The 27902-nt window shown below is 35.2% G+C and overlaps 1 protein-coding gene across 3 annotated transcripts in view; it reads left to right on the top strand.

Annotated features, from left to right (window-relative positions):
* The window catches only part of CAMKMT (calmodulin-lysine N-methyltransferase), a 221406-nt gene that overhangs the window by 51968 nt on the left and 141536 nt on the right, over positions 1-27902 (top strand). For 2 of the 3 annotated variants that reach the window (XR_011738221.1, XM_071806088.1), the window contains exon 4: positions 18670-18723. The exons of the other annotated variant lie outside the window; for it this stretch is intronic. Coding sequence is in view for 1 of the 2 variants with exons in the window: in XM_071806088.1 (XP_071662189.1) it covers positions 18670-18723 (54 nt within the window). In the remaining variant the exon portion in view is untranslated. The remainder of the gene's footprint in view (positions 1-18669; positions 18724-27902) is intronic. 3 annotated transcript variants of the gene reach the window in all.

Raw genomic sequence — 27902 nt, forward strand, 5'->3', positions numbered from 1 at the left:
CCAAAACAAAACAAACCCCACCAAACACAGTTCTCTTAAATGAGAGAATTCACTAATTAAGCCACTTACAAATTTTTATAGCTAAAAATGTCTTCCAAATAGTTAATCGTCTGAGGATGGGTCCAGGGTATATTTAATATTTCAATTTGCTGCATTTTGTCTTTCAGACTATTTTGAAACTAGGGCTAGAGCTTCTAATATTTTAAGCACTATTATGATATTAAATATTTCTCACGGATGTAGGTGCAGTACTGCACATAATTCAATGTCACAATGTCACAGTAGATTAAAAGGATGTTCTGGCCCAGGGTGTGAGTGCTTTATAAAATTTTATTCTTCCACAGAAATATTTATGATTTTAAACATATCAAATACAATTTTTTTTCATTGTTGTCTTGGAGAAAATGTTCCTTCAGCATAGATAAATAGATATATTACATTCTAAGACAGAAATAGCTGTCTTTTAGATGAGTGAACTGAAGGAATACGAAGTAATAAAAGCATTAATTAATGGAACAAGTAGTTCTCAGATCTCTAGCAAAGCCTATGGGCTTTTACCTGCAGATCACAGGTTTATGACTGGAAGATTTTTTTTTTAATTTTTTTTTTTTAATGTGTACAAAAGAGAAAAACAAAAGCTTTTAGACTCTGAGGCATTGACATCTTCTCTAGTTTGCTGTAGTACCATCTCCACTTTTGGATGAGCCATGTTCCAGTTGAACGATCGCTGGCTGAAACAGGTTTCTTGCGGTCCCACACAGTCAGGGGAAACCTCCAGGCTTGTCCCCCTGGTGCCTACTGAAGCAGTAGCACGTGGAGTTCCCTTGCCCCTGGTGGAAACGACAGCAGCGAGGTCACATCTGCTACATACCCACCCTTCTTGGGTTGTATTGGAGGATTCACACCTCTACTAAGCAGAGTCTTCTGAGAAGTGTGAACTAATCTGGGCTTTTCAAGTGTGCCATTTCAGTCCGTCTTTATTTTTAGTCAGCCATTACTTACTGGTTGTGCTCCAAGCATCACTTTAAAACCATAATGCATGCGCTTTGATCTAAGGATGAATTTTAACAGTATGACTGACTACTACCAAAAGGTTTGTGCCCATTTCCTTCCTTTTGTCATTTCCAATGCTTTTTTGGTCCCTAATTAACAAGTTTAGAGCTTGTTTCTTTGAATATGTTATTGCAGAATTAAAAATGAAATAATAATTTTACAGTAACTTTTTCTATGGACATTACTGCTTTACAGAAAATTGAGCTTGGAGTAGAGTTAACCTACAATATGAATGCTTAGCAGTAGGTAAGTCTGTCTAGACAGAGAGCTAGTATGAAATAGCCATGATTATTCTAGGCCAATTCCTTAGCTGACACAGTCTCAGGAAGCAATATGCAAAAAGCTCAAATGAAACAAAGCAAGATCCTCCCTTCCCAGTCTCTCATGTATCTTTGGAAAACAGGCTGAGTATCTTGCTTTGTCATCTCCTCTGATCTATTCAACTTCACTCACATCTCATTCTTATTTTGTTGTCTTGCAACATGATGAATGTGAACTACTTTCCTGTACTTTGTGAATATTTTACCTTGACTCATTAATTTTATTTTAATACGTTTTATTTTAATATTAATTTTTATTTTAATATGTTGTCTTTACTTATATGGTAGTTCATGAACAAGAAGTGGAAGAGTTACTGGAGAGAAACTACCACTGTCAGGACAGTGTTTGAGCAGTTTTTTATGAAGATTTTATCCCCAAGTGTTATTTGAATTGTAAAAATTAACATTTAGGACCAACATTTGGAATGTAAAGTTCTATGTGGGATCTTGTCAAGTAAAAGCAATGTTTCTTTATTGTAGGGAAGAGGATTGCCTTCTGCAACTCTAACAATTGCCTCTTGAAGATCTATGGAGCTGCTTTTGGCTTAGGACCAGTTTGTTCTACTTTTTAATGACTCACAATATGAGATTTTTTGCCGGCTGTGTTGTTATGTTGGCCTTTTTCCCCCCATCATAACTACTATATTCAGAATTAAGTGGAAGTCTCTATTAGAGAAGAAAATATGAAATCTTCCCCAAAACTTCTGGTGAAACTAAACCTTTTGATATTTATTAGGGCTCCAAGAGTTCTCCAGAATTGTCATACCTATTAAATTCTGGATTGGAAGACTGAGTGATTTATATGGATGTATGCTGTAACCCTTCTACAGTTGAACTTATATAGTCACAACAATAATCATTAATACCCGAAGGGACACTTTATAGTGCATGCATTTGATACTACAGTATATTGGTTTTCAATACTTTCTGATAAACTGAATGTGAGAAGGAAACGCTAAAACAATAACGAAGGTATGAGCATTCAGGTGTGGTCTCTTTCTGATTATGTGAATCAGCGGTATTGACGAAGAACAATTTTAACGTTTGCCTGGAGCAAGGTTCTTTCTTAATTTGGAAATTTAATTGTAGGTTTTGCATTAAACGGCTTTTTGTTACTTCTATAACAACTCTGTATGTCTCTTGATTTGTAGTTTAGCAGGTTTAGTCAGCACACTGGAAAGATAATCACCTTCGCGTTGAGGTCAGATAAGAATAAAACATTGCTCAGGCAGAGCAGGCTGGCTATGACAGTGAACAGTGGAACTTGCCAGCTTGCCTTTAAGCTTAGTTCCTAGACCCTGTATTTGCTTTCCAGTAATATTTTCTTAGATAAATAGAACAAACTTGCCATGAAACAATTTTATAGTGCCTAGTCTCCAGCGTAAGGTCACAGATTATGCAAATGACAGCTAAATTATTACTTTGTGAATTTTGTATTACGCAGTAAAATTACAGACACAAGTTTAAAAGTAGAAAATAATGTTTAAGCCAAGATAAGATAATATGATTTGTTTGTTGAATACACAGTAGGGAGGCATAACATGGACAGCAGAATGATAGTTGTTTCTTGTGGGTCAGAAGGAATTTTGTGTTTAAAAAACTACATACTTTTATAATTTTATAGAATTACATTGAAAGGAAGCACATTTTATTCTGGTTTTATAATTCTGTTAAAACTGTCTCATCCGTGTCAGGTGCTGTGGCCTAGTTCTAACTTTTTATTATAAAACTTGGTTTCTGTGCAGCTGTGTGTCAGAAATCTGATTAAAGAAACCAGTTCCTAGGGCATATCTTGTCTAATAACTTACTTTTAAAGACAGAATGTGCCTCATTCTGAGGCTCCATTGCATCTCCAAACTAAGCTACTGCTTGGAAAATTATATTTGGTACTTTATTTTTGCTACATCTTAAAACTTGTTTTTTCTTTATTGTAGCTGTGACTTCCTGCCCACTACTCAGTAAAACCCTGCTGTAATCCTGGCCTGTGAACAGCTTGAGGTTCAGCATTCTTTCCTCTTCTGTGGCAGGTCCTCTGTCCCCACCACTGTAGAGGATTTTGTTTTATAACAGATAATGAATGGTGAATTGTTGATTTGCTGAAATGCCCCATTGCATCTTTCTGTTCAGAGCTCCACCTTGCTAGAACCGAAATTCAACGCTTAGCATTTTGTTAAGTTTAAAGACTGTATTTATGTAAAGTTACGCAATACCCGCTGCAGTTGAGGGTCAATCTGCATGAAGAGTAGATTGATGGAAATGAAAAATCTTACCTTTCTTTCTATATATATCTTACAAAGGTCTTTTATACATCTTATCTATTTATAGATATGTACATTAGCATGAAATGAACATCACACCTGTGTTAAAAGCTACATTATTTCATTCCCTTCCACAAGACTTTCAGTTATTTACCAAAGAATATGGGATTTAGGTATCCTGAAAAATAGTTTTCCTATATTGCTTTACAAGAATGCACAAAATTTAGGCAATTTTAATATGGAAAATATCATTTTATTTGGAAAATTTTTAACTGGTTTTCTGTGGGAAAATCTAGTTGAATACTTACAATAATTTTAAATTGGTCAAAATTTCAAACCTGCTGAAACAGATGCAATTTTGACACTTATTTTCACAAATTGCTTTCCCATTTGCCAACCTATTAAACTGCAAGATCTTCAGTGGGTCAAGTGTCAGTGCTTCTGAGCCTGCCCTTGCTAATAACAACCGAAGACAGCTCTATTTCTCTGGGACAATGAAGCACATAGTTTTCAGGATAAAACTTGCACCAGCTTGAAATGAAGCATTTGTGCTGCATGGTTCTTTAACAATGGAAGAAACTAATTTTCAGAGAAATGGTTCTTTGGTGTATACTGGCATCAGCGTTTGCAATCACCTATCAACAGTGACTGAGGACAAGAAATCACATGCCTATGAAAGGCACAGAAATAGTAGAGCAGGAAAATAATATATATATGAAAACAAAACCAAACACAACACAACCCAAAGTAAGAAAACAGCAATATGACAATAAAACATAAAAACTAGATTTAAGTACTACAGGTAGAGATATACACTGCTTCGTTGTATGCTAAACTTCCTCCAAGTCTGGACCGCATCTGATTCAGATGGTTCATTTTCCACTTTTAGCTCTTTTATGGCTTCACCCTAATCTTAGTGTCTAATACAGTAACTATAAGACTGCACCATTACTGCCACATGATCTGGCTAATCTGATTTTTGGTTTGGTAGGGTTGGTTTTCAGCTCTATCAGGTCTGTAATCCAACTAGTGGGGAATGTTGAAGTATGCCAGGAGAGGGAAAGAACAGGACTACCCCATTTTAACAGCAGGCCATGGTTAGTTCAAATTAAGGACAAATAAAGCTTTGAAATTCCATCCTTCATTGTGGAAAACTCAGTAGATAACAGATGATTTGGACCTGAAATTTTTGAGTGGGATGCGGTTTGTGCCATTACCTCTTCTCCAGATGTGTGTTTACTGCTCTAATTATAAATATTTTTTTGAAGTTTTGCTGTTTTTTTAAAAACAGCAGATGAACCCGAACTTGGTATTTAGGGAGTTTTTAATGTATCTCGGCAAAAAAATTTCTGATGTACTTTTATCAGTGAAATTCAGATTATTTGATTACAGCAATATACTTCATGCTTTTGTAATTTGGATTCTCATAGTATTTTGGCTACTTTTTCATTGTAGATCAGCAGTTATCTTCATCTCAGAATGATTTTGAATGCATAATGTTATAGTGGCTATTATTATTAAAATGATGCCTATTCTTTCTGGAAGAAAGAAATAAGCTAGCCCACTTTTTCAGGCTCTACATTTAGGAACAACTCAGACTATTCTGAAGGCTCCTAGGCTCCATATCTCTTCTTCTGATCACGCTTTTCCTCAGTCCTTTTCTTGTTCCCAACAACACAGCAGCTCCTGTGCTGAAAGATGCTCTTTCATGAGTTGATGCAATTTACTAACACAATAGAAAAAGGTACTTTTTTTTCTGCAAATTCAATAAATTAACTAAAGGAGATGTCCAACAATTACCAGCTTGCATAAACAGAGGATGTGTCTTAGAGGACTAGGTAGCCAGGAGAAGGGTAGGGGGCAAAGGGAAGGATGGACCTTCTCTTTTTCATGGTACTGTGCTATTTAATCAGCTCACTGAATCAGATCACTGTGATTGGAGTTAATTCAGAGCACATAGAATATTGCATTATTCTGGGCATTCCCTTATGTTGTCTCCTAAAAATCAGGTATCATACCCTTCCTATCTCTTGCAATAAAGTGGCTCCAAACCTATGAATATGTCTCATGAATAACTATGCAATATATTGTAGTTATTTTGAAGTAATTAATAATCCTAACTTATAGTTATAAAACTACATTAGAGGGTTCCAACAACTCCATTTTACGTAATAGTATGTGAAAAGTTTTTTATTAAAAAAAAATCAAAATTCAGATTTTACTTCTTTAAAAAGTGTTACTGCTTATTATATACAGTATCTAGAAGAGATGCAAGGCAAAGCAAGCATTCTTTGACTTTAAGTATAGGAAGGGGCTATAAAAGGGTTATAAAGCTTTACTTAGTATAGCATTGGTAGCAAGTGAAGGACTAATTTTACAACGGTGTAATTTCTTATATTTTCATAGCAACGTTTCTCTGGTTAAAATTTCACCTCAGGTGTTGAAGACCATCATGATCAGATATTCTCACTAGTCTTACACAAGTCAGAGAATTTGACTTAAGTTTCAAACTGATCCTAACCCATGATACTATGGTCAGACAAATTTTACTTTGTGACAGACCAAGTTACTGTGACTCAGGTGATGTACAGTAACTGACTGTGATGCAGTAATTTGAGAGTTTGAGCCCTTAATAATGCTTTTATTAAATACGTAACTTCTTGATGGCATATAGCTTTTAGAAAGATGCATAACTTTTATTTAAAAGATCAAAGAGATGGATAACCAACTATCTGGCCATACATATCTTTCAAATATTTAATTATCTAACTAAAATGTTAATCTCATTTCTTATCTGAATTTTTCTAGCTCTATCTTTTGTCTTTGAATTTTGTATTTTTTTTTTCTAAATTAGAGACTGTTTTACCTTTTTTTGCATTTCATTAACATACTTTTACCATTAAACATTTTATATTTTTATCAGGTACTTAAGTAAGAATAGATGCTATTACAAACCTTTTCTGTCATAGCTGATTCTGTTTACACTTAGCACTTGAAATTCAGCAAAGTAGCTATCCATCATTAATTATTTTTATTAATATAGTTTTAAAGTTGAGTGTCATATCACTTTGTATTACAACAGCATAGGATCCTCTTTCAGCTGAACTTATACTCTCATTAAGAAAGATAAGAAAAATTGAGTCCACGTTGTTTAACAAGTCTTACTACTAATTGTTATAATTTTCTAGAAAATAAGTTAACTAATAGCTTTGTTTTGTTTTGTTTTGTTTTTTCCTTTGTAAAATATATTTGTAAGTACAGTATTTGGTTTATCTCTTATTTTCTTCTCTTTCCATATTTCACTAAAAGAAGTAGGGAATATGTGAAAGGAAAGAAGAGATATCCTTACCTCCACCCACAAAAAACCCACTCTCACAGAAGTAAAGGCAGAATGATTTCTGAATTTCATTAATACATGAAAAATATAACTTTATTTTTCCCCCAAAATGTCAGTACTGTCACTTTTTTACAAAATGTATTATTTTTTTTTTTTCTATTACTGGAGAACATCCAGAAGGAACACAGTGAGTAACCCAGTGGTTCTGTGTTCTGTGTTCTTTTAGACAAGCTGTGATTCTTCTTTTTATTAGCAATAAGCACTGATAGTAACTGATATGAAAATTAATCCCAGATAGTAGAATAAGCCAAGCTAAAGAATTTGCTTAGTTCTATTTGTTTATCTTTTACAAATTTGTTTGTTAATTTGTAGTTTGAAATTTGGTGGAAGTGAGGTCATAATGCACTTGGAGACCTGGAGTAAGGTACGAGTGTTCCATAGAGAGAAGCACACAATATACACTGTACTTTTAACTATGTAGTATTTAAATAGGTGTCAAAAAAATCTTTTCTTTAAATGCCCAAGAGAAAATTCTCTCTTACCATGCTGTGATGATAATCATGACCCTGCTGTGCATGTGGGGATTTTTTTGTTTGTTTGTTTCTTGCTTTTTTAAAAATTTTCATGGCATTCATAGCAAAAGACATATACTGCAATAAATAAATATTTGGGCTGAACAACTGCTCTCTGAACAGAACAATATTCACAGTTTCCATAGCAGTTTTATCAGAAATCATGTTTTACATAAGTTAGTTTCCCTTTATAGATGTGCTTCAGCACACTCGGTACTAAATTCCTTCCTCCTAAGAAGTTCTCCGTTTTATGGGTTGCAAAATATTTTTACCTAAGAGGAAAAAAATGTGAGTCATGGTGTTTTTAAAGAAAATATCAGACTCCGTGATAACCAAGGATGTGCTCAAGTGGCATGAATGCTTCAGCTCCAGATGGGTCAGCTTCAGGGGTCAAGTTGTGAAGAGAAAGCCATCACACACACTTCATCAACACCGTGGAATGAGAGACCAGTGCATTTACTGAGCAATGGATTTCCAGTGAGCGTATAAACTAATTGGTGGATGAACATGCCCCAGGAGCAATGATTTTAAGGTCATAGCAGGCTCAGTGAATTGTGCTGACTTACACTGTGTCTCGCTGATAGCTGATCTTACCAATGAGCAGTTCAGAGGCATTCAAGCCTGAACTCTCTTCCATGTGCCTTGAATGGCATGTCAGCGGTCACTGTTTCTGACATCCTTTATATTTGTCCAGTCAGCTCTAAATCTTTAGGTTGGGCTTCAGCGTACTCAGGAAAGAAAAGAGAGAAGCAATTATTTTCAGTCATTGAGTTCTGAAGATCTTAGTGTTAATTATGCCAAACACGGCTGGTTCATCAACAAACTAGAAATGTTAAAGAGAGAAGAGAGAGGGAACTGGTATTTTTGCTGATCAAAAGTATCCCAATTATAACTTCATATTTCTTAGCTTTTATTTTATTTCTTCTCACTAACTTTGTGTTGTCTTTGAAAACATTAGTTGAGTAAATACTGATTTTTATATGATATGGCAAATTCACAAGCTGAAAAGCTGCTTTAACATTATTTAAGAAATTAAACTGTGAATATCCCACTTAGGTATCCCTTCCCTGCTAGTGGTACATTACTTCTCTTATGAAACATTTTCTTTTGTTTTGAATAAACGTTTACTCATTCTTTGTCTGCTGTGAGTATGAGACAGAACCATGCAGAGGTCCTTTTAAATTTGCAATCAATTAAGGAATGCTACAGTAGCTCTAATTCCCTTTTTTTGGAGGGGAGAGGAAAAGCTAATTTGTTTTATGATTGTTAAGCCTTTCCTGAGTGTTTTTCTTCAATCTTAGTAGTAATTAAGTAGGTTTAAAACAACTTTATTAGTGTTTTTTAGATAAAATTCAGCATAAAGTCTACTCAGCATTGCCTATGAGCATGGGGATGTGTTCAGTGATCCTTATAAAGTAAAAAAAAAAAACAGTTAGCATGCTTTTTGCCTGAGCATTTAATGTCTAATAATGATAACATTCATATAAAATAATTGTTAAGCAGAACTTTTAATACTGTTTAAGTACAATAATTTAATTCTAAATACTTGTGAATATGTTTATATGTTTATACATATATATGTATGTGCGAATTAGATAGTATGTACAAATATCTGCATTCCTTGAGAATGTGGACTGAAAATAAGAATAGAGTGTTGTGTTATTAATCTTTGAGGCAAATCATTTATTTTCTGTAGTACGTGAATATGGATAGATCTTCATCTGGAAGTAATTTGTAGTCAGGTATTCAGAGAGAAAAAAGCTTGATTCCGTCATTTGATGCAAATATAATGGGTTGTGTAAGGGAAATGGCTTCCTATGACCTTCCTGCACAACCTTGGTTTTGTTCAAAGCCATCCCTTTAGATGGTAAGGAAATGGCCACAGACATTCCTACCAGTATGAATTAGGACAAGCAGTAGGACTTGGTGATAGTCTTGTGTACAAGATTAAAACTTTACAAAACTGATATGCTTGGCATTTACTAAACTATCTATATGCAAATTTGTTCCTACCTCCATTCAGCTATATACCTGTATAGAGCTTCATGCTCTTCAAGGGAACTCCTAATTTACAGGATTCAAGTTAAATTTAAAAAGGCACAGAACCTTTTAAGTAGATTTTATGGTTGTTTAGCAAACATAGACCTTGAATATTCTTGGCAACTGTTCTTCTCAGATTAACAGGAAACAATCAGAGTTAGAATCAAATATGGAATTACTTTATATCCTTCCTATCTGTATTAAAGGAAGCAATACTGTAATTAAAATGCAGATAAACCTTGTGGAAATCTCACATAACTGTAATAGGATGTCCTCATCATATGATTTCACTTCATTATACTCTATTACTTTATCCTCTTGCTGTGTCTCTGCAGCTGCTTTGTTGGGGACTATCAATATTCAATTACAAAGATTAAGTAATCAAATCAAATTTCTTTTATATTTTCTACAAATGGAATTTGAAAAAACTACTGTGTCTGAACAAAACTAGAGCACAACTGCCTCAACAACTCAGAAAGAGAAATTGCAGATTTTGGCTATTATGATAGTTATCTGATATTTTGTTAAAATACTAATGCTTATGTATCATCCATAATATATTAATAACTTCCTAATGTAATGTTAGCTGGCAAAACCGAGAGAATTATAGCCAACAACCTCTTCCTTATTTTAACTATTTAACGAAGTAATAGCAAAGTGGGAGTATTTTTCTTTATGCTGTTGTATATTATGTGCCATTTTAACTTCTGGTTCTGTAGTGCTACTGTCTCTCTTGGGGGGAAACAAAACCAGCATCTGTATGATATATGACTTTTCTGTGTAATGACGATGAGAAAGATGAATCTACGTTTCAAATCATTGTGAGATCACTGAACATCACAATATCTATGCTCAAAAATGAGGAAAATCAGTGCCAATAAAATTAGCAATAAAAACAGTGTAAGTATTAACACTAAAAATGAGAGAAGACTAAGATGAAGAAGAAATTTAACAGCTGGTAGAATTTTGAAAACCCTCCATGATGAGTGAAAAACAGTGTTAAGATTACAAGTTGGATGCGGGGACTGTGGTGTTTAGCAACTGAGTCAGTAGCAAATTTATCAAGTGTAAGAGAGTACAGAAATAATGGGCAAAAAGGTTTTTAATGATAATGTGCTAGCTAGCATGAGGGAGAATAAGTTAATGACAAAGTAGGACTTGGAAGATCTTAGAGTTTGCTGATAGAGAAGTTCATATGAGTGTGTAGGGGAAATATTAAGACAGGAATCTTGGGAAGACTTCAAAGAATATTGACAAGAAGGATGTGAAGGATTCTATGGAAGTCTTCTAAAGAACCTCATAATATAATGAAAAATGAAGTTTACTTCACTATGGGGAAGAGCATTTTTTGATAGAAGTTCTTATGAACTCAGAAGAGAGAGAGAGAAAAGGCATGAGCTATGGTACAAAAGTCTGTGGAGAGATCAAAGAGTAAAAATGAAGAAAAAATTCCTTTCAGTGTAAGCAAAAGAAAGTTATTAGTGTGATGGGAGATGCTATTCGTGTAACATGGGAAGTATTGGAAAGAGGTAATTGATGAAGACACAGAGGTAGATTGGATAGGATAAATAGAGTGACTTGGGGCAAAAAAAGAAGACAGTTGCAGCAAGAGATGGGGCAAGTAGAATGGTATTGCAGGGCAGAGAGCAAAAGTAGTAATTGTGCTTATATTTGCCATTTTTGAGAAACTCAAATTTCCTTTCCACAGTTAGTGTTTGTTTATTTTTGCTGGTTGTCATTTAGAATATCTTAGTTTCCAAACACTTCTGTGTTATTTCGCTAAGTACACTATGAGAACAGATGTGTTCACAGTGTTTTCAATAGGAATAGAACCCACCAGTGAACATGTGCTGCTGTTTTGGAAGGAGCTACATGTAATCACAGAAAATATTACAGCAAGTAAGTGGATGGTATCTCAGAGCCTGAGAGGTATGTATGGATGCAGTCCTTCTCCAGGATATATTGGAAAAACGAGGAGGTACTGAAAAATTTACTGTTCCTGTCATGAATTGATACTATTAGAACTAAGATAAAACCTTAGATTTTCATATTAAGAACTCTTTTGTGCAAAAATGTTAATATAATTGAAAGACCAACTTAAGATAGAATCATATGGTATTCTTTTAAATGACAAAAAAGAGAACTGGAAATAATTAATAAACTATTTTCTTCTGTGTTCTACTAATGTAAGTGCTTTTCTATGTTTCCTTGCTCTTAGTAAATCTTCTCACTCAGTGCTATGTCCCACATTATTTAATCTGTCATTTTACCTTTTCATTCTATCAAGGCACAGCATACCTAGCTAATCCGTCAGAAATCCCTTTCCTTATCAGTCACTCAAGAATGGCTATACTCTACAGTATGACAGCATTAGACATCACTTACCTTCCTAAACTACAGATTAGTTGGGTGAAAAGTGTTTTTTGTGTTTGAGGTTGCCTTGACTTTATGGTGACTTAGATGGATCAAAAGTATCACAAAGATTCTCTTATTGTGCATACCATTGCATTTTTTATAGTCATATCTTTATTATTTTTCTGCAAACTTTTGGATTTTCATGTCGTCTTCTGTTGTTTATTCAGCATAGAAGTTTTCTGTTGTTTAAGCAAATTTCCATCTTTGTAGATGAGGAGCTTTGATAATGTTTTCAGATGTATCAAAGATGAGGGAGAGGCCTTGTACACCTTGACATCCTGCTTGGATGCAGTTTTTGACACAGTAGATTGCAGCTGCCTCTTTGGAGGTGTTACAATGTATTGTGTCATGTTTTACTGTGGAGCTGGTAATGGATATTTGACACTAGATACTCTAGGATTCTCAGCTGATGATATACTACGTAGTATGGAAGTATTTGCTATCATGCAGTCCTTATGTTAAGCCAGATGAGAATTTAGTATTATACCTTCAATATCTTGGTGGACTGTAGAATGATTATCATGAGTATTTAAGGGAATTTGCATAATTTTGCCATAAAAAGATTAGTGCAGTCTGTCATGCTTGTTAATGCTTCTTACCAAGAACACTGAAATTATTTTTACACAAGTTAATACACTTGACTTACATTTTAGATGGCTCTGTCATCATTGTGTGATACTATCAAGTAAGAAGGGATGAGTAGTCATGTCCCTTCTGTTATTACAAATTTGTTTTTCTGGAAGAAAACTATGGCAAACATTAGGCAACCCTTAAACAGCACAGACTCAACTAGTGCTAAATAGGTTTTATATACATACATACTTAATGATAATTTTTTTAAACTGCGAAACAGTCAAAATTGAATCTTTGATTTATTCCGTAGTCATTGAATGAACGTACTGGGTTTTGCCAGTTTTTAGTAAACGGTCATAAGATGATGATCTGGATGAGAAACTCCTCAAACTGTCAGGCTGAAAATACTGTGTATTTCAAATATTATTTAACTTTGGCATAAATAATAATAGTAAATGTAATATAATAAAAGTAGATAATGGATATATTTGGTTTTCTAAATTTTTTTGGGTGAATCAGGAACAAAGAGATTACACTTGTTTCAAGCAAAAGTAACAGTATTACAGAAGCAAAATATAAAACATGTCACTAGATCTCAACATTCGTCAGCAATGAAGTTCCAATCAGGATTTTCTATGTTAGTAAGTAGGTCCCCAGTACTGGAAATGAGAGTTTTATGTCTTCTGTGCCACTCAAACAAATTTAAGTGTTCTGAATTCTGCTGATGTCACACTCTCCCTTCCATCCTGAGCTCCATTGGGAACTAGGCTGTGGGTAGCTCTTGCTTTCATGGGTTTGTTCTTTTTCTTGAGTGTGAGTCTAGGCACCTCATAAGCACATAGTGGACATGGAAGGAGGTACAAAATGCATTGACCTCTTCAACTGAACTTTTAGGTTATTGAGCAACATAAGAATCCCACACTACCTGTAGTAGTAAATGGGGAAAAAGTCCTTCAAACTTCTTTCACTGGAGTCTTATTTGTTGATATCGCTGAAGTTGAGCTGATGTTATAGAGGGTAATGAATCCGTAGTTGGTGATGCAAATGACCATCCAAAACAGAGAAATAATAATAATAAAATTATTATTTCTCCTTATGGGTATCTGGGGACTCCTGAAGCAAGGTTGACTCTCTGCTCATCTAGAAGGAATGCAAAGGTGCAGGCACATCAGCCAGCTGGTCCCATCTTCTCTTTATTCATCCTACCCCCTCAGTGAGCAAATTCAGTTCTCTAGCTGGCTGCATGTTAATATCTATTGACAAGAATTGACCCAGAGAGAGATTGGACTGTTACCAGAACTTATGAACAAAAAGTGGAGGGAATACTTGTGTGGGACTGGAGGAAGGGGACTGGGACAGCGTGTTGTGGGCACTGAAAGGGATAATCCCTTTTACCAGCCAGCAGAATGCCATCCTACTATGGCATGAAAAAAATAATTCTTAATATTGTATTATTTCCTTTGTCTAAATGGCTTCTTTCTTGAGAAGGTAATAGTGGTTTATTAATTGAATTTTTTTGAAATAGTCATTCCAGTGTTTCAAAAGTTCTGACACTTATGTACTCAGTGAGGAAGGCATATAGTGTGTATATGAGTTGGCCAGAAACAGGTTTTCGAAGGAAGAAAAATTGTCATTTATGGTAAATAAATGAGGTAAGAGTTGATCACTTGCAAAGGGATAAAAGTTAGCAGTAATGGTTCTTGTATTATTCTTTGAAAATATTACTTTATAATTTCAGCGAGCATTTAAAGTAAAAACAAACAGTAAAACAAATGGGGGGGAGGGACCCAACACAGAGGACTCAACTTAGACCAAACCCAATTTTCTTTGAGTGACACTGCTTCTCGTACTTCCCTGTTATTTACAGCATTGTCTCTAGTAGACTCTATAGAATTTTTGCTGTTTTAGCTATAAGGTAGGGAAGTGCTGCTGTTGCCATTGAGCACCTCTTGTTTGACAAGATCAATTCTTTTTGCATTTCCTTCTCATCTGGAGAAAGATGAATTTGCTTCTATGTTTTACCTGGCCGATCTTTCTGTATTACAAACCTATATTTAAAAAAAGAAAAAAATTCTAAGTAATTTTTGGGCTTTATTCAGAGGCCTGGCACCAAAAAACTCTGCCAGGGACAGTGCAGAAGCACATTTAAGCCATGTATACAAAGAAAATTTGTCTGTTTTAATTTTACGTTAATTTAAAGAGAAAAATAAAGTGAAAATTAGGGATTAGTGTTATCCAAAGGTCACCTTATCACACTAAGAGTTGCACAGATTATTTTACTGATACTGGCACAACAAGGAGGATTGTGGATGTACTGGCATCTGTCCTTGTGGAACTCCCTGCAGCTGAGTAGACTTGATCCTCCTTTGTGTTTCCGCAGGATATCATCTTTGGGCTGCAAGTCTCTATTATTAAATAAAAATTCTATTATTAGTTAATTTTATCAAAAGGATTATATTGTTTTGTCATAGTGCTTTTTGTGTGGACGCTTGTTTTTAAATGTCTTGATGCTGAAAATCAATGAAGTCTTTTATTAGCAAGTTTCTTTATTTATATGGTCATAATTAAACTTCATAAATGTGTTGCTTTTTTTCTCTCTGGTGCTGAAACCCAGCCTAACAAACTTCATCACATAGCAAATGTTTTGCAGCTGAACTACTAACTCTGGAAAATACTGTACTGGAAACTAAGGAACCATAAATCCCAATGTTGCTACTTAACCACCAAGTTGTATCAGTGGTGTTCCTGTCTTCCTTATCTAGAAGAATGATTTGTTTTCCCACAAAATGAGGAAGGTATAGACCTTTCTACATGTTGTGTGGTTTTTTTCCCCTTTGTTCTGCTGTTTTGTTAATGAAAGTAAAGAAATCGGTAGTCTGGCCCTAGAATTCATTATTTGTATTTGCAAGTCATCAGATCTTATTTTAGTCTATTTTTTTCATACCTCTAAGCTATTCTGGCATGCCTTTAGGTTTATGACATCCTGCTGTGTAAGGATGTTTCAACTGTGGTTTCTAGATACCTTTTTATAGTTTTTTTTTTTTTTAATAGTATGCTAAATTGTATCATGAGCTATTAAGACGGGTTATGCATTTGTTAGTTTAAAAACATCTCTAATTATTTCATTGTGCTAAAATATTGCTGCATATATGCTTCAGGCATGATTTTTTTGCTAACAACCTTTTATGTATTCATAGGAGCAACAATACCAATTCATACCATTGGGAATATGATTTAATTTGGCAAATAGAGTATTTATATTATTCATATGCTGTTTAGAGTAAATATATCCATGAAGTCAAACACAAGGATGAATATACTGTATGTTTACATTTGATAAATCTTTTGTTTTACTTCCATTAAGGCCAGAATTAGTCAGGTACAAATGGAAAATCTGTAGTAGCTTTGAAGTAAAATAAAATTGGGTTTGATTTAGTTCGAGTCAACCATCTCATTTAAAATTAGCCCAGGGGTCTTGTAAAAATGCTAGTAATCTAAACATAATAACGCACATTGCCCCAATTGCTTCTGTTTATGATATAGGTTCAGTGCTGTAATGCTTTGACAGCCCATTACTGAATGTAATGAACAGCTATTTTTAAACAGAAGAAATTCAAGTTGACAGCTTGGCAATGAAATTCAGCTAGTGGCATAATTTTTGTCGTCTTCAGTATAGAGAGTGGATTTCAGTTTAGTTTAAAGAAATTTGTATCATAGACTTCATGAAGCAAGCTTTTTTTTTTTTTTTAATTTTTGCTTCAGTTTACTAAATACTTTTTGAAATGCTTGAACTAAAGCTGCATTTTGTCAAATCCTGAAACCTGCACTCCTGTCAGGGTAGAAGACACTCTGTGAGAAGTCACTGATTAATGAATACAGGCTGAAATCTTAAGAAAGAGAATGTACTGGAATTGAATTTATAATCACAAACTCACTTTTTTAGCTTTTAGTTTAGTAAGTGAAAACTGTAGCTCTGTAAGCCCTTCAAGAGGGATTTAAGTATGAGTCAATAACAAACTAAGAGAAGAGACAGAGAAAGTAGCTGTCAAATTGCACGTATTCTGTGGCAGAAATCTATAAAATTCAGGCCAGGCTCCCATCTATAATTTTCTTTATCTCAGTTGGGTACTGCACTGGGAAGATTCTGGTTTCTTTCTGTAGGTGTGAAGTGTTGTTTGCTCAGAGCTTTTTTAAACAAGCTCTGGTAACAGCACTGAGACAACACTGATGGATGGACTAGGAAAATTAAGTAGTGATTTTGCAGCCATCCCATCCCCTGTCCCCCATTTCTCGTGCTTGAGAAAAGGAAAGAGACTCTTCTGGCCTGGCCTGGCCTGGCCTGCCCTGCCCTTCCTGGACCCAACTTTAAAACCTGTCTGCTTCTGGCTCTTCTCAATTGAGATTAACAAAGAGAAAATCCAAACAGTATCTCCTGGGATCATTAGTGAGAAAGCCTTAGGGCAAGGAGGAGGACACTCCTTTTGGAGGTACTGTCTCTTGTGCTCCTGCTGCTCCTTCCTGTGGGGCTGATGGGTTCCAGCACTGCTGGGATGTGGTTCTTGGCGCAGGTAGCAATTCTGACCAGCCCCCTCCTCTGTTCCTAACCAGCTTACTCAAACCCTACTGCACTGAATGCCACATCACCCTTTTGGCTCATTTCATGTTGCCAGTCACTCTTTTTTTTTTTCTTCCAGCTTCTTCACATACCCATTAGCCATCTTTCTAAAGCACCCTACCCAGATTTTCTCCTTAGGAGCTGTAGGGATACATGTAACTCTGATTCTAACCAGTTCTAAAAACCATCACATGCTTTTCTTCCTTTCCAAAATTTTTGCAGTGAACAGATGTAAATCCACCTCTGCTACCTTAAGGGAAGTGAATCTTCTACATGACTTTTGTTGTTATTTTTTTGTTTGTTTGTTCATTTGTTTGTTTTTTTGTTAGTTTTTTTTTTTTTTTTTTTCCCATCTCACTTTCAACTGTTACAGCCATTTCTCTGTTTCCAGTAACCTCTGGTCCAAGTTCTTATGCCTTTGTAATACTTTTCTTTCTGCATTCCATATTACATCCAGTACTTCTGGAAAATCCCTTTCTTAAATGTATCCTTATTCTGAAACAATTCTTGCCATGTGCTATGACTCTTGTTTTCTATCTTCCTAAGTATTTGGGGGTCTGCCTCTGTGTCCTGGAGAACACACATGCATTTTTACTTTTGGGTCTGCTGTTTTTCATGCTATTTTAAGAGGTGTGTTTATGAAAGTGGTGTGACTGTATCCTGTTAGGATGATATCTACATCTCTCTCTCTCTGATGTTGCTGATTCAAGTCCATTAATACTTTGTGTAGTAGCAAGTTCTCTGGTGCAAGTGGATACCTTGTATAAATGCTAAGTATGCTTGATCAAATCAGGTCTGGGAAATATTAATGGTGTTTTAATGTATGGAATATTATCTTATTTATTTTTGTGAATTATCATTAAGAATGTGCTGCCTCCTTTCAGAATTAATGAGATATATTTGGTCTTTTCTTATTTTGAAGACTTTGGTAATACCTACATGGGATGAAGCAGTAATATCAAAATACAGTGTCCCCAGTGATTTTCCAAGATACCATACAACTCCTTAATTTATTTTTGAGAGGTGCTGGTATGTTTTTTGTAAGTAATTTTCCCTGCTGATCACACAGTGTTTTCACTCTGCTGTGACAAACCTGCAGAAGACTGTTCATTTGACCAACATTACTTTCCATGAGAAACCTTCACAGAGTTTGTTGGACAAGAATGCTGAAGAAAGCGTGGTGAGAAGGGGTCTGTGACACAGCCAGAAAGCTGATTGTGTGGAGTTACTGTGTATCAGTTCCCACAGGATTTGGGAAGAAAGGGCAGACTGTTACAGAGCTATATAATAATTAAGGTGGCATGTGGGGATGATTTAATAGGATTGTCATTTAGATTATCATCTGCGAAATGCCCAGCTAGTCTGCCTTATTCTGTATTCCTTTTTATTTTTTATTTTTTTAATAGAAATATGTCTTGAAATGTTTTGAATAATCTGAAATTCAAGGAAGGCCAGATCTTAATTTCTCATTTATTTATGTGTGCAGGTTGGCTGACCCAAGGGAATTATGTAGAAGTGATGACAAGACAAAACAAATGTGGTTAGTTTTCCCTCCTTGACTCTGTCTATTTTAAGCACTACAGCTCACACTCATTTTTCTTTTAAATATTTGGAGATCTCTCTGACCCTGTAATATAATGAAATCCCCATGTTAGTGCTTGAAAAGAGTGAAGGGCATATTTGCAATGCATCTCCCTGCAGTTCTCTGTGGGTTAGGTTTCTACATCATGCGGAGTACTACAGTGCGTACTAATTGACACCCTCATTGATAACCTCAATTGAAAGAGCAAGGATTAAGAACCAAATTGCAACCTCCCTGAAGAAAATCTTTAAAAAGAATAGTTAACTGGAAGAGCCTGTGGACTTCCTGCATTTGTCTGAGGTTCTCAGAGAGATGGAACATATACTCCTCCCTTTTCCATTCAAAGACATGAATACATAGTGTTTAGTCAGGAAGGTATAGAGCAGGTTACCTGGGAATGAAACTTCTTTATCTCTGGGAGATCATAAGTGCAGAAGTATTTCAATGTATGGCTGGATAGGTGATTCACTGAACCGCATTCTTAAAGTTATTTTTCGTTTCATCAGTGTTTAAGTGACAACACGGGGGAGACAGATAGACATACCTATTAATCCTGCAGAACCCTTTTCACTGGAGAACTGTAGCGGTTTTGGTCTGGGGGCTTGTAGCTTATTTAGTGTTTAGAGGCCACTTGGTAAAATACCTCACACATCGTGGCTCTTAGTGCAGTAGAAGTGTTAAGTATGTGCTCAAAGTAGCCTACCTAAACAGTTTTGTAAGGTTTTGTTAGTACAACTTAAAGAAGTACATCTTTCTTTCCAGGACAGTAAATACTGACCTGTCCTAAATATTGTTCTGTCCTCTCACCTTAGACGAGGTCACTTGCCTGTAAGAGGCCACGATCAGAGGAACTCAGCCAATGAATTCTGTACTCCTTTATACATATATATATATGTGCACAAAACGTGTGCATGGAGTCCGTCTCAGGGTGTGAATTGCTGAGGAGTAATTTACTTTCTAGTGTTGGTATGTGAAGGGAAGAACCTAAAGCAAAGGACAAGTGACTGAAGAAATGAAAGCTCCTAAATTAGTTAGGTTGCTAGTATAATATCTCCTAAGCTATTAAATGTGTAAAAGCATTTTTGGAACTTATTTCCTCTTTCTTGTGAACTTCACCTTTCTCAGTAAAGCCTGTGCTGTTACTCTTCAAAAACTAATACTCTGGTTATGCCTGCTCTTGTGAAATAGCTTCTCAATCATTCCTTTCAGCATCTACTGTAATCATAGCACAAATCCCTATTATGATGGGCACATAACTCACTTTCTGTCTCTCTCTAAAGAGCAAATACCAACACTGCTTGATAGCTCAACAGACAGTTGTGCTGGAGAAGGGCTGCTGTCAGTCTGCCTTATGCTGTACTTCTACCAGTCTACCACAAAGTAACTTCACTGCTTCATTTGGCTTTTCTAGTTTGTAAAACAAGTGTAGTTGTTACTGTGCAAAAGCAAAAGTGTCTGCATTCTGTTAGAGAAATGGTTTAAAGACCGGTGGCTAATTGTAGTTAATCAGAATAGTGTCATATTCTGAAGCAAATGTTGTCAGCAGAGGGAAGACCTTATTTGGAAGGTATTTTAGATGTGTTATTTATAGTGGAGTTTTGCCTTAAGGAGCACTTACAGACATGCATTTGGCCTGGTGTAGTTCAGTTCTTTTCTGCTTTTCATTTTGTTGTTACCTTCCCTTCTTACCCATGAATAACAACACTCATGAAACACTTTTTAAAGCAGTTTTTATGTGTCAAAGAACCATAAATTTCTGAGAAACAGTTATTTTAGTTACCTTGACTGCATATGTATATTTTAATTTTAGCCCAAAAAGAGGAGTGAAGAAACCCTTATAAAAACATTGTAAATCACTAGCAGTTTTGGTTTTCCTCATGCTTTCCTCTCTGGATAAGTTATAGAAAAGTCCTTGAATGTCCTTAAACTGATAAAGACACTAACTTAGAGCTGCTTATAACACAGGTTTGAAACTCAAAGCACAAAATGTAATTTCCGTGTCTGTTCTCTGACTGCTCAAGAGGAGGAATGAGTACTAACAAACCTCCTGCTTACATACATGTCCTGGAGGTTCACTGGAGTAAAAGGAGAATCACCCCATTTGGTTGGATACCAGCCAGCTCCACAGGTTTCCCTGTGCTGCAGGAGCACTACAAAAAGGAAAATGTTATCCTCTCCTCAACACAAATGTTCTCTTAATGTGTGTACATTTTTAAAGCTGCAATTTCCTCACCTTTTCTTCCTTGCCACTGACGGAGTTACCAGTGCTAGATTCCAGCTGAGCTTTTGGGTAACTGTTCTACCATTCATTAATATTGGATGGGAGGGTAGGAGAGCTGGGGTGTTATTCTGAGGATTGTTCTTTGATAATTTCTAGCATCATGGCATATTTATTTTTTGGGATGATTCTTTTTAAAACTGTAAAATTATGTATATATTTAGGAGCATATTACAAGTAATAGTATAAATGCTTTTTATTTGGTGGAAGTGGAAATATGTTGGACTCTCTGGCCAGTCTAACTGTCTGACCATATGTCATAAAATGGTTGACATTACCGTTGCTTGAACAAAATTTTTCTCATGAATTCCTGTGCTTTGCTGTTTATGCAAAAAGAGGAGCTTGTTAATGCCGTAATTATAAAATGTTTAAATCCACGCTCAAAAGAACAGTCTTTATCTTAACATCTGCAATGGCTCTTTTTGCTTTCTTATGCTCAACTGTAAGTTTCTTGAGAAATGCAAAAATTGAGACAATTTTTTATTTACATTTTATGAAATAACATGAAGTTAAACTTCAGAAACTGTCTTGTATCTGTCTTTGTACTGGTTTGTTAATGTTGAATGGTCATGTATGTTTTTTGCAATGATTATGTTTTGTGGCCAAGTAGTTTGCCGTGCCCTGCAGTTTGTGATAGTTTGCATTCTCTTAATATGATTATACAATGTGTGCCTTTAGATTTCAGATTTTTTTCAGTTACAATGTGGTGATTTCACTGTGTGATTAAAACATTATTTTTAACCTTAATGCACAGTGTTCAATTAAAGCAAGATACTTAAACCAGTATGTTCCAAATGTGATGATGCTGAAGTTTCCCTGAATGGCTTGTGAGCAGAATCAAAACAGCGTTTTAAAAAGGACACACTGTAAAAATAACACCCAAACCAGTAACGGCCTGCTCTTCACCACCCCCAACATTTAATCAGCAGTCTTTTTAGCTGATAGAGTCCTAAGTGATTTTTCTTTCCTACTTAAAGCCATTCTAGACATGCTGGCTAAGTGGACATAACAGTACTACTATATTTTATGTTAGCAAGTCGTGATAGAAAAGTGCTGGAAGTTCAGGGGGCATTTGTCTCTTTTCTCACAAATTCATTTAAGTACCAGTCTTGCCATGGCTTTAACTGGGGCAGACAACCATACAAATGACTTGAGATAAAATGAAAATAATGGACTGAGCTAGGTGCCGGGGGTGGTAGTTACACTGCATGCACATCAATAAGCATTGAGTGTTATTCTATGCTAATGTAAGCCTGATGGATCAGCTTTCGCTTTTAGCCTGGAGGACCATTAAGCACTAGAAGCTGGGTCAAACTGATATAGTAAGGCAGACGTACCCTAACGGTTGGCAACAGTAGTTAACAAGCAGTAATTTGCTATGTGTGAGACTAATACTGTTTAAAATCTTCATGATCAGAACAAAGATCAGAGAAAGGATAATACTTCTTTGTTTAATTTTCTTTTATAAACTTGATTCATTTTGAAAAAAAACCGCATTAAGATGGAAACATGAATAAAGCATTGAGCAGTTCTTTTGGAAACAGTTAATATATTATTGCATGCTACAGAACATCAAAGCATTGCATACGATTTTCAAAAAAGTAAGGAAATTACAATAGGATAATATTGCATACATGAAATACATGATGTATTATTTTATTTCAAGGTAAATACAATTCATTACTCCCAAATTTTCTTTGTAGCCCTGAAAGTATTAAAATAAAAGTCAAATGACTGAGTTATAGAAATATGCTGAAGGTAGATTAGAAAATATACCACTATTTATGTAGATCTGACTCTGAAGAGAATTTTGGCCTTGACATCACAAGATTACACTAAAGCATTATCTTTGTTCTGTTTTGCTTACACCTTGGCACTGTTGTCTCAGATACAGATACTGTTTAAGTAGGTGGCCAGATTTAGCTTAACATACGTGTAAATTTAAAAGAGTTGGTTTTCCATCTGTTTTTTAAAAGATTTTTATTCACGTTTTTAAAAATATTTTATTGCATGTGTAGAGCTGCTCTGTGTAGGGCTTTTGACAACCAAAATCACACTGGCAATGCTGATGAATATTAACAAAAATCAATATAATGTGTTACATTTCAAAGGCACACTGAGAAACTACCCTGTAGTTTGTTTAAGCTTTGATCTTTGTGCTTCAGTGCTGTGGCCTTATGCAGCCTCAGCTTAGCTTTCTCAAGGCCTGTTCACAATATATATGCTGTCAGGGCCACAGTGTGTGGTACATATTGCGTTAAGACTGTCTTCTCTTGGAATTATTTTTTTTCCTCCTTGTTTAATATAGCACGGCGTGGTGGGGCAAGACAAAGTGGTCCATTATCTTAACACTCTTTGTAAATTTAGGAGACTCCATTTGCTTGTTAGGAGCTAGGGACTCCTCTCGCATAACAGAAATACTGTAATGTTGCTTAGTCCACTGGATAACTCAAATGATAGCTAAATAATTATGTGAATTGAAGACACGGGAATTTTTAATGCACCTGAGTAAGAAGACCTGGTTCCAGATTATCTGGCCTTCAAATAATCTTCATATTATCTGGGTAATACAGAAATAATAGCTGCTTCCTGTCTTAGATCTAGAAATGTCTTAATTTCAGTCATCAATTATAATATTGCCAAAACCTCAACAGATTATTTAAGAATGAGGGACATAAACAGTTTGCAAGTAAGACTGTTTTATTTTCCTTTCCACTTACTTGCGAACTGCTTGTTTCATCTTTTTTTGAAGCTTGCAAGGAAAGAAGTTAGCTTCAAGTGTGATTTGCTTAAAACATCCTTTGGACTGTTAACCTTTCCTCTAGCAATTTTTCTTTTCTAGTTTTTACATATTATGATGAAGTTTAAAAGCTTTTTTTCTTTGTGATGCATTTGTGTGTGTGAATTATTTTTGGTTGTGTCATAAACTTGTTTGAAATGCAGCACAGATTGAAAAGAGAAACCAGCAATATTTCTTTTACTATAGGCAAAACTTATGTTTGGAGGTTTTTTTTCCTTCAGTGCCTGGTTAGCCTTGATGTTTTATGTAGGGGCATTGTTAGAAGTTGGTTTGGTGTAGCAAAATATTAGTGATTGAGATGTGTTTACTTTCCTGAAAAAGAAAATTGGTATTTATCACTTAGCTTCCTCTTAATTAGAAGAATGGTTGTAAAATATGAGAGTTATAAATCACACCTGGATTTACAGAATAGAGAACATTAAAAGGTAGTTAGGTTTTTTTTTCCTGTTTTGGCGCAGCAAAGGAAAAAATCTATACTGAGATAGTGGCCTGTTAATTGCTGGTGTTTTCTTGTAAAAGGGAGGGTACTCCTGTACTGCATGTAAAGAGGTGAGAGTAACTCGTCACAGAGTGGGACTAAAAGTCCAGAAATGAGATTTTGACAAAATTTTAAGGAAAAAACAAACAAACACACAACACCAAGAATAACCAAAAACCACCAAAGCTTATGGTTTCTTCTTATTTCTAGGGTAATAGGAAAGCAGAAAGAATAATATATGCTGAAGAGTTGGACAGCACTTTGGTGATATTGCAGGATCTACAGTTTTTGTGGAGGGATTTAATCTATTGTCAGTGGAAAAATTTCACTAAGTCTTAGAAAAAGGATGAAAACTAAAGGAATTTACATAAAGGAATGGTCTGTATCACAACTATAGGCCTTTTTTGCCTTTTCCGAAGCATAACAGTAGCAAGCAACAGTTTTGGAACATGTTTCATGCACATTTCACTAAAGGCAAAATCAGACCTCAGTATTTTCTGTCCAAATTACCATTAAAAGAGACCATCAATCTTGCGTAGCTTTCTTTGAGAGTTTAGTGACAGGAGAAAATGTAGATTACTGGCTTTGTCCCTTTGTAACTAAAGCAGCTTGGCAAACATTGTATTAATCTTTGAAGAAGCAAAAAGGGAGAAGACCATTTTGGACTGTTTAGCATCCCAGGAGAATTGTCAGCAGAAGCTTCAAATGATCCTTTATCCACTCAGACTACACTTATGTTTCTGGACATGGTCCCTGATGGATTGACTTTTTGGCTTGGCTTTTCAGCATTTGTCAGCTACCTTGACAGCAGTTGGCAAAATCATCATGCTAAGCACAGGACCATCTACTCAAGACTACACAAATTTAGATGAGCCTGAACTTGTTTTCCACAATGTTGGAGACAGCTTGAACAGTAAGCACAAAGACTTAAGCCATGTTGTGGAATTGGTAGATTTTAAGGGCGAGAACTGCCATCACAAGAAACAGAGGAACTGGAAGCCCACCATCTCCTCATTGCGCTAGGTCCCAAACATTTAAACTATCTGAAAATTAAGAAAGAAATTGCTCCGAACAAAGATGCTTTTTCCTGTCTCAGGCCAGATCTGCTAAGTCATTTTCACTTTTAATTCCTGAGTAAGGAATCAACTTAAAAATGTTTTAAATCAGACCCTTTGTGGAATAGGACTATGAAATGTCTGTTATGAAGAGAGATGCAGTCTTTCTAAGGGGGACATGACAGCAGGTGAGCTAAAACCACTAATGATATCAGTTCTTATAAAGCTGAGAAGGGGACAGCTTGCCTAGGAAAAGGGCTGAGATGATTCAGGTGACAAAGCTTATTAAGATTATATGTACTGATGGGGAATTCCAGGCATATACCTAACTTGTCATTCCAATATAAAGTGGTGACTGAGTGAATTGACTCCGGGTCAGATCTCTCATTCATTACCATGACCTGTTGTCTTGGTGATTGGCCGGGAACAGACTCAAGGGCGACTAAGACTTTTAGGAGTGACATAGAACTTTGGAAATTGCATCCTGAATTGCCCACAGAAAGGAAAAGAAAGCGAGAATGCTTTGGATATTGCTCTTGAAGAAAAGAGGTTAGAGAATAGGAAAAGCTTTCATTAGGATGTTAGGGTTTTTATGTTGACCTGCAGTATTAACAGATTTTGAAATTGTGCAAGGAAATGCAGATTAATTCCCACCGTTTATTCTAATGTGTATGACTTCCTAATAATTAGGTTTTAATGAAAAGGAGGGTGGTTTTGAAAGGAGTAAAAGTTTTTATCTGAGAACTGTACATCATACTTATCAGTAACCCAGGCTAAAAGACAGGTTATGATTTCCACTTTTAGTTTCTTCGAATTAACAGAAGAATTAAAAAAAAAATCAAAATAATTTAAATCATCCGTAATATATATGTAGAAATAATGAAAGTGGGTAGTGCAGATTGTGATGGTGAAACAAATATTAGTTGAAACTTGTGAATTGTTACGTAGAAACATTACATCATAATTTCAGAACTTATTTATTTAGCAAGAATTTTGAACATTTTGGTAACAATTTGGAAAACTAGTTGCTCTTTCTCTTTGGGAAAGTATTTCTGAAGAGGAGAACAAGATGTTAAGTATGAGTTGTGGCATGTCATTGATCTTTAAAATGGGATTTAGAAGTAGTGCAAGTTTACAGTTCATTATATTTTTGTGGAAAATAAAAGTCTTCAGAAGACATTTAAAATGTTCTTTCTTGTTAAAATAGTTCTGTAGATCTGCAGTGCCTCTGTCAATATTGTAATGTAATACTCTACCTTCAAAGAAAAATACGGTTTTAAAAGTGTTTATACTAAGTACATTTAGAAGTATGACACTACATGTTTCTAGAGTTATATTGCTGTAAAGTAGAAGTACAGGCTTTTAATAATTCGCTGAAGCTTAAGAATTTTGAAAAGTGAAATTATAGCCATCATGGTCAGTGTGGTTCTCATTCAGCTATTTATATTCTAAAGTCAGTTGAAGGGACCTGCATCATGTAAGTATAAGGTTAACAGTGTATTTTCAACCCATTGATTCTTTTAATAATTTTGTGTGATACGTTTATAGATGTAGCTTATTTTTAATTTGCTTTTGTAATGTTCTTAATTTAAGTAAATTGAGAGATTATAGGAAATAATTGACTTTGTGTATTGTATTTTTTTTTTGTTGTTTTGTCCCTTTGAAGATACAGGGCTTCATAATCACATCAAAGTATTAGTGATGACCTATTCTTGTAATATAAGTCAAGTAATCATATCCACATTATTTAATTACATGATTTCAGTAGAAAAATAAGGGACTACAATGGCTATGGGAGATGTGTAACAGGAAGGGAAATAAAAAAGCTTTCTGTTTCCTGAAGACTGGATTCAAATCAAGTTCAATCAGAAAAAAAAAAAATGTTGTAATGTATCAGGTTGACAGGATTTTAGGACATATGCAGAACTGTTATGTAATTTTGGAGAATTCTTAAGTTTGATTTTAAGAGAAGCAGATTTGGTCTGCCTGGAATATAAAAGTGAGACAGGCAAGATTTTGAGAGGAAGATACATTATTTGGACTGTGCTGAAGATAATTAGTAGTTCATACCTATGAAATATGATAATTCACTTAGTAGTATGGAAACTGTATTATAGGTTATAATGTTCATGACATATCCTGTTACTGAATGCTTAGTGCTGGGTCCCCCATGCTTTGAGCTGTGTATGATTAGTGATATGCACGCTACTTTATAATACACAATGTTACCTGCATAGTCAAACATTTTTCCTGGGCATGATTAAACTTGAACAAAGCAGAGAACTGCTGCTTTTCCAGCTCCCTCACCTTCACAGATTAGCTACCAAGGCAAACCAAGTTTGGGATCCTTTAGTTTTGGTAGTAATCTCTTCAGTGTGCCACTTTTTCTCTTTTTTTTTTTTTTTTTTCCTTGCTTATACAGCAGCAATAAGTACAATAATGGAATTACTTACCTACTTACTCTACTAGCATAAGTTGCAAGCAGATGGTGAACAGCAAGCTGGAGATGATTATATAGTAAACCCA

Source organism: Patagioenas fasciata, chromosome 3 (genome assembly GCF_037038585.1).
Source record: "Patagioenas fasciata isolate bPatFas1 chromosome 3, bPatFas1.hap1, whole genome shotgun sequence".
NCBI classification, from domain to species: domain Eukaryota; kingdom Metazoa; phylum Chordata; class Aves; order Columbiformes; family Columbidae; genus Patagioenas; species Patagioenas fasciata.